We start from the raw sequence: 6,552 nt of genomic DNA, 5'->3' as shown, positions 1-6,552 counted from the left end.
ATTCTAAAAAATCAAAAAAATAATAAAAAATACAATAAATTCTAAAAAATCAAAATAATTATAAAAAATCAAAAAAAAATTATAAAAAATCCAAAAAATTCTAAAAAATAAAAAAATTATAAAAAATCCAAAAAATTCTAAAAAATCAAAAAAAAATCTAAAAAATCCAAAAAAATCTAATAAATTCTAAAAAATCCAAAAAATTATAAAAAATACAAAAAATTCAAAAAAATAAAAAAATTCTAAAAAATCAAAAAAATTATAAAAAATCCCAAAAATTATAAAAAAATCATAAAAATTATAAAAAATCCCAAAAATTCTAAAAAATTATTTTTTGATTTTTTATAATTTTTAGGATTTTTTTATTTTTAGAATTTTTTGGATTTTTATAATTTTTTGGATTTTTATTATTTTTTATTTTTTTAAATTTTCTTGATTTTTATATATTTTTTTATTTTTATATTTTTTTGATTTTTTATAATTTTTTGAATTTTTTATTATTTTTTGATTTTTTATAATTTTTTTATTTTTTAGAATTTTTTGGATTTTTTATATTTTTTTTGGATTTTTTATAATTTTTTTGGATTTTTTTTATATTTTTTGGATTTTTTATAATTTTTTTTTGGATTTTTTTATAATTTTTGGATTTTTTATAATTTTTTGGATTTTTATAATTTTTTGGATTTTTTAGAAATTTTTTGATTTTTTATCATGCCCAAATCAATCTTAACAAAAACCCATTTTAATCTAAACCCATTCTAACCCATTTCTTAATAAACCCATTCTAACCCAAACCCATCCTAACCCATTACCCAAACCTACCCAACCCACCCATTTTTCCACCCCTATGGACTATTGCACATTTGCACGTTGGTTTGCAATACTACCCTGCAGTTTTGAGTAAAGTGTGGTCTGAGTGCACACATAGATTTGATCTTAAGAATATTTTTTTTCTGGAAAAACAAAAAATTTATTAAAACAGAAGCCAACGAGTGGGCTAGGCTACAAAAAGTACAAGACTATACAAGATAGAAAAATTATATATTACCATTTTCAATTCATAAAGCAACACACTAACACACTAGCCTTCTATCCCAAACTGAAACTAAAAACCACCGCACCGCACCAATCTGACCCACTTATGTGATTTAATAATTATGCTTTATTGTTTTCAAAGAACCTTAGTGTGGAAACTTAACATTTTTTAAGACTAACGCATTCCTAACTTTTCAAATAAACCAAAATGCCGTATACACAAGATGCTGAATATTCGAGGAGCATAAACTACACAACGTAGATTAATTACTTACGCCACTTAACATAATATTTTGATATAAAGAAATTCTATTTTCCAACAACCTCCAAACAAAGCAATTTACTTTAAGGGAAGCCTAGTTAACCCATACGAAGTTTCTTGTAGAATTCACAACCAAAGTATTTTCAGTCATACCATACACACTCTTAGCAACTTCACATAATATTTACCCGACCAATTACCTCACGCGTCCAATTCCGCTCGTCATCATCGTGCTGATAACCAAAACATTCCAACACCATTTGGCCTCCAGAAATGCTTGTCCATAAATGCCACTTTACAATCATCATATCCTATATTAACGATAACCAAAAACTGAACCATTTAACCATAACCAAAAACCGAACCATTTAAAACGACCCATTTAAACCATTCTACATCCTAAATATGTGTAACAAACTAACAGTCAACATTTCCTTAAGACAACAAGCAGCTATCTCTTTTATTGAAGGGCTAGCAAGTGGGCTCATTTATTGTGGACTGGTAGATGAAACAACCCAACCCAACCCAAGCCAGCCCATTAACATTTTGATTCTCATTGAAGGCCGAATATTCCCCACGAATAGGCAAACAAAATATCTAAATAAATTAGGGTTTCAGAGGAGCCTATCCGCCGCTCAATTTATATCTCTTGGTGCTCACAAAACCTAAACCACTGAGAACTCTTTGCAGCCGTTTTCTCTCGTTTTGTTTGGTAAACTCTTCTAATCGCCTCTTATTATTATCAATTTCATTCAATATATGTTAGATCTTGATTGTAATCGTTGATTTCTGTTGTTTAATTTCTGTATGTCGATGCTCTGTAGCGAATTTAATCGTTATTATGTTACTGTTTCGTGTTTTATTAGTTGTTATTCGATCGGTATCAGATCGGATGCTTGTTTGATTGAATCGTTGGCTGTATGATGTTTTGTTTGAGCGAATAAGTGATTGTGTTTAGATTTGTAGGTTATGAATTAGTTTATTATGAGTTTTGGTTGTTGATTTGATAGATGTTTAGCCTGCTTGTTGGTTAGTATATGTTTTGTTTGAGAGAGTAAGTAATTGTGTTTAGATTTGTAGGTTATGAATTAGTTTGTTACGAGTTTTGGTTGCTGATTTGATAGATGTGCAGTTTGCTTGCGTTTTTTGTTCAAGTTTTGTGGTGTGTATCTGTTAAATGTTATTTTGCAGTAATTAGGATATTGAAGTCTATTTCTGTTATGTACTGTAAGAGTTGACTTTGACATATAATCTATTTTAGATCTTTACATATGAACGAGATATTTGAAGCTTGTGAATCTATTAATGTTTTACAGTTGCTGACAGTGTTTGTTACATGAAAATCTTTGAATAAAATTGTGTCAAGGTTTATTGTTATTATGATTTATTTTATTTATATATGTTTGATCTATCACCTTTTAAGAAATGATACATACTTAGAAAGAGTTGCTTAATGCTGGTTATGCCTATGTTTATTGTAATGTTGGAGATTTTTTACGCTTTTGTCTATTTGGATGAAGGTTTTGATATTTTTATTAGCTTGTTTGTTTATTTTGCTCCTACACATGTTTTAGCTGGTAAATATCTGAACACTCTATATGTTTGATGTTAGTTTTTGGTTGTAAAAACCAAGTTGTCTGTGAAATATGTTTTTTGCAGTTTGGCTTTGGTGTTGAATTGATATTGACAAAGTTATGTTTTTATATATAAGAAGTTCCATCATCTATAGTCCTTTGAGCTGTCTCTGCCAGTATAATGCTATCTGTTAACTAATTCATCATTTGTTTACTTTCATCAGGATTTTGTGAGAAGCAATTCAGCTATATTTCTGTCAGATCTCTAAAAACTAGCCAAAATGGTAAATTATACTTTTACTTTATATTTCTTGCATTGTTTTATGTGTTACCATGGAAGCTAAGCTTTAAAATTTTTTCTGTCAATCTATCAGGTGAAGTTTACCGCTGAAGAGCTTCGAAGGATTATGGACTACAAGCATAACATTCGTAATATGTCTGTTATTGCTCATGTCGATCACGGTACTGCATCATTTTAAGTTAATCATGTCATAATATATATTATTTAAAAAGTTTTTGTTTATTTATATGTTTCATTTTTAAGCATTCATTAGTTATCTAGGCAGTTTTCTAGAAACTAATTATATCCAAATGTTTTACCACAATTCATTAGTTATCTAGTCAGTGTTCTAGAAACTAATTCTATCCAAATGTTTTACCACAAATTTATTTTCAGATTAAAGCAGTCTAGATAATCTGTTAGAATCTAATTTTGTGTATCGTGTCTTTTGATTCACATTTTGTTTTTCTTTGATTGCTAATTATTTCTATTTTCTTATTCTTATTAGGAAAATCCACTTTGACTGATTCTCTTGTGGCTGCTGCTGGTATTATTGCCCAAGAAGTTGCTGGTGATGTTCGTATGACTGATACCCGTGCTGATGAAGCAGAACGTGGTATAACAATCAAATCCACTGGTATCTCTCTTTACTACGAGATGACCGATGAAGCTTTGAAAAGCTTCAAGGGAGAAAGAAACGGAAACGAGTACCTGATCAATCTTATCGACTCACCTGGGCACGTTGACTTTTCTTCCGAAGTCACTGCTGCTCTACGTATCACTGACGGTGCACTCGTGGTGGTTGATTGTATCGAAGGTGTGTGTGTGCAAACCGAAACTGTTCTTCGACAAGCTCTCGGAGAAAGAATCCGACCTGTCTTAACCGTCAACAAGATGGACAGGTGTTTTCTCGAGCTTCAGGTTGATGGTGAAGAAGCGTATCAAACGTTTCAGAGGGTTATCGAAAACGCTAATGTCATCATGGCTACTTATGAGGACCCACTTCTTGGTGATGTCATGGTTTACCCCGAGAAAGGAACCGTTGCTTTCTCAGCTGGGCTCCACGGTTGGGCTTTTACGTTAACCAACTTTGCTAAGATGTATGCTTCGAAATTCGGTGTTGATGAGTCTAAAATGATGGAAAGGCTTTGGGGAGAGAACTTTTTCGACCCGAAAACCAAGAAGTGGACCACTAAGAGCACCGGCACTGCAACCTGCAAACGTGGGTTCGTTCAGTTCTGTTACGAGCCAATTAAGCAGATTATCAACACATGCATGAATGACCAGAAAGATCAGTTGTGGCCTATGTTGACAAAGCTTGGTGTCACCATGAAATCCGAAGAGAAAGAGTTGATGGGTAAGGCGTTGATGAAGCGTGTTATGCAGAATTGGCTTCCGGCTGCTACCGCTTTACTTGAAATGATGATCTTTCATCTGCCTTCACCTCACACTGCCCAAAGATACCGTGTTGAGAATCTTTATGAGGGTCCTTTGGACGATCAATACGCTAACGCTATCAGAAACTGCGACCCCGATGGTCCCCTTATGCTTTATGTTTCTAAGATGATTCCCGCTTCTGATAAAGGTAGATTCTTCGCCTTTGGTCGTGTTTTTGCTGGTAGGGTGTCTACCGGTTTGAAGGTTCGGATCATGGGTCCGAACTACGTTCCCGGTGAAAAGAAAGATTTGTACGTTAAGAGTGTTCAGAGAACCGTCATCTGGATGGGAAAGAAGCAAGAAACCGTTGAAGACGTACCGTGTGGTAACACAGTGGCTATGGTTGGTTTGGATCAGTTCATCACCAAAAACGCAACGTTAACAAACGAAAAGGAAGTCGACGCCCACCCCATCCGAGCCATGAAGTTTTCCGTCTCACCTGTGGTCCGTGTTGCAGTCCAGTGCAAGGTCGCGTCTGACCTACCCAAGCTTGTTGAAGGACTGAAACGTCTGGCGAAATCTGACCCTATGGTTGTGTGTACCATTGAGGAGTCCGGTGAGCACATCATCGCTGGTGCCGGTGAGCTTCATTTGGAAATCTGTTTGAAGGACTTGCAAGATGATTTCATGGGTGGTGCCGAAATCGTCGTTTCCGACCCTGTTGTGTCTTTCCGTGAAACCGTCTTGGAGAAATCATCCCGAACCGTGATGAGCAAGTCTCCTAACAAACACAACCGTCTCTACATGGAAGCTAGACCCATGGAAGATGGTCTTGCTGAGGCTATAGATGAAGGCAGGGTGGGCCCACGTGATGACCCCAAGGTTCGTGGTAAGATCTTGTCTGAGGAGTTCGGCTGGGATAAGGATTTGGCTAAGAAGATCTGGTGTTTTGGACCTGAAACAACCGGTCCCAACATGGTTGTTGACATGTGTAAGGGAGTCCAGTATCTTAATGAAATCAAGGATTCGGTGGTTGCTGGTTTTCAGTGGGCGTCTAAGGAAGGTGCTTTGGCTGAAGAGAACATGAGGGGTATTTGCTTTGAAGTGTGTGATGTCGTTCTCCATGCTGATGCCATCCACAGAGGTGGTGGTCAAGTTATTCCAACCGCAAGGAGAGTCATATACGCGTCTCAGTTGACCGCTAAGCCACGTTTGCTAGAGCCGGTCTACCTTGTTGAAATTCAAGCACCCGAGCAAGCTTTGGGTGGAATCTACAGTGTGCTGAATCAAAGGCGTGGACACGTGTTTGAAGAAATGCAGAGGCCGGGTACCCCACTGTACAACATCAAGGCTTATCTTCCAGTCGTGGAGTCATTCGGGTTTTCTGGTGCCTTGAGAGCTTCTACTTCGGGTCAAGCTTTCCCACAATGTGTGTTTGACCATTGGGACATGATGGGGTCAGATCCATTGGAAGCTGGTTCGCAGGCAAGCACGCTGGTGACCCAGATCCGTAAGAGGAAGGGTTTGAAGGAGCAGATGACACCACTGTCTGAGTTTGAGGATAAGCTGTAAGCGCTGGATGCAAGCTGTAAGTGCTGGATGAGATGTTATCGAGAATTACTGTCTGGGTTTCATGTTATTTTTCTACAATGTTTTTTAGTATGCTGGTTGTACTATGTTATGTTTTGTTGTCGTGAGAAACACCTACTTGCAGACGTTGATGCTGTTAATTTTGACATTCTTGCTTTTACCATTTTCAGTTTTTAGTTTTCTATATCTTCTGTTGTGTTCTGGCTATAGGTGAATTGGAGAACAGATAACAAGCCATGCTTGTTGCAGTTGATGAATGCCAAAAGGTTTCTTGGACATTGCGCCCAGCTTTTCTATTTGGTTGCATTGTTGACATGCTTTGTGCATCAATGATATCTGTATAACACCAGATAAGTTTGATTCATAATAGTATCTTACGTTATAACAAGCATATTAAGTAATATACTCCCCTTAGTCACAATAAGATAAGTTTA

General features: G+C 35.7%; 1 protein-coding gene across 1 annotated transcript; it reads left to right on the top strand.

Moving 5' to 3' along the window:
• The first annotated feature begins 1,864 nt into the window (after positions 1 to 1,864).
• LOC110890116 (elongation factor 2) lies at positions 1,865 to 6,304 on the top strand. Its single transcript, XM_022137686.2, has 4 exons — positions 1,865 to 2,009; positions 3,096 to 3,155; positions 3,246 to 3,333; positions 3,660 to 6,304. The coding sequence occupies exons 2-4, from the start codon at positions 3,153 to 3,155 to the stop codon at positions 6,098 to 6,100; spliced, it is 2,532 nt and encodes an 843-aa protein (XP_021993378.1). The 5' UTR covers positions 1,865 to 2,009; positions 3,096 to 3,152; the 3' UTR covers positions 6,101 to 6,304.
• Positions 6,305 to 6,552: the final 248 nt, after the last annotated feature.

This window comes from Helianthus annuus, chromosome 11, assembly GCF_002127325.2.
Source record: "Helianthus annuus cultivar XRQ/B chromosome 11, HanXRQr2.0-SUNRISE, whole genome shotgun sequence".
Lineage (NCBI taxonomy): Eukaryota > Viridiplantae > Streptophyta > Magnoliopsida > Asterales > Asteraceae > Helianthus > Helianthus annuus.
This window is presented reverse-complemented; position numbering and strand designations above follow the sequence as displayed.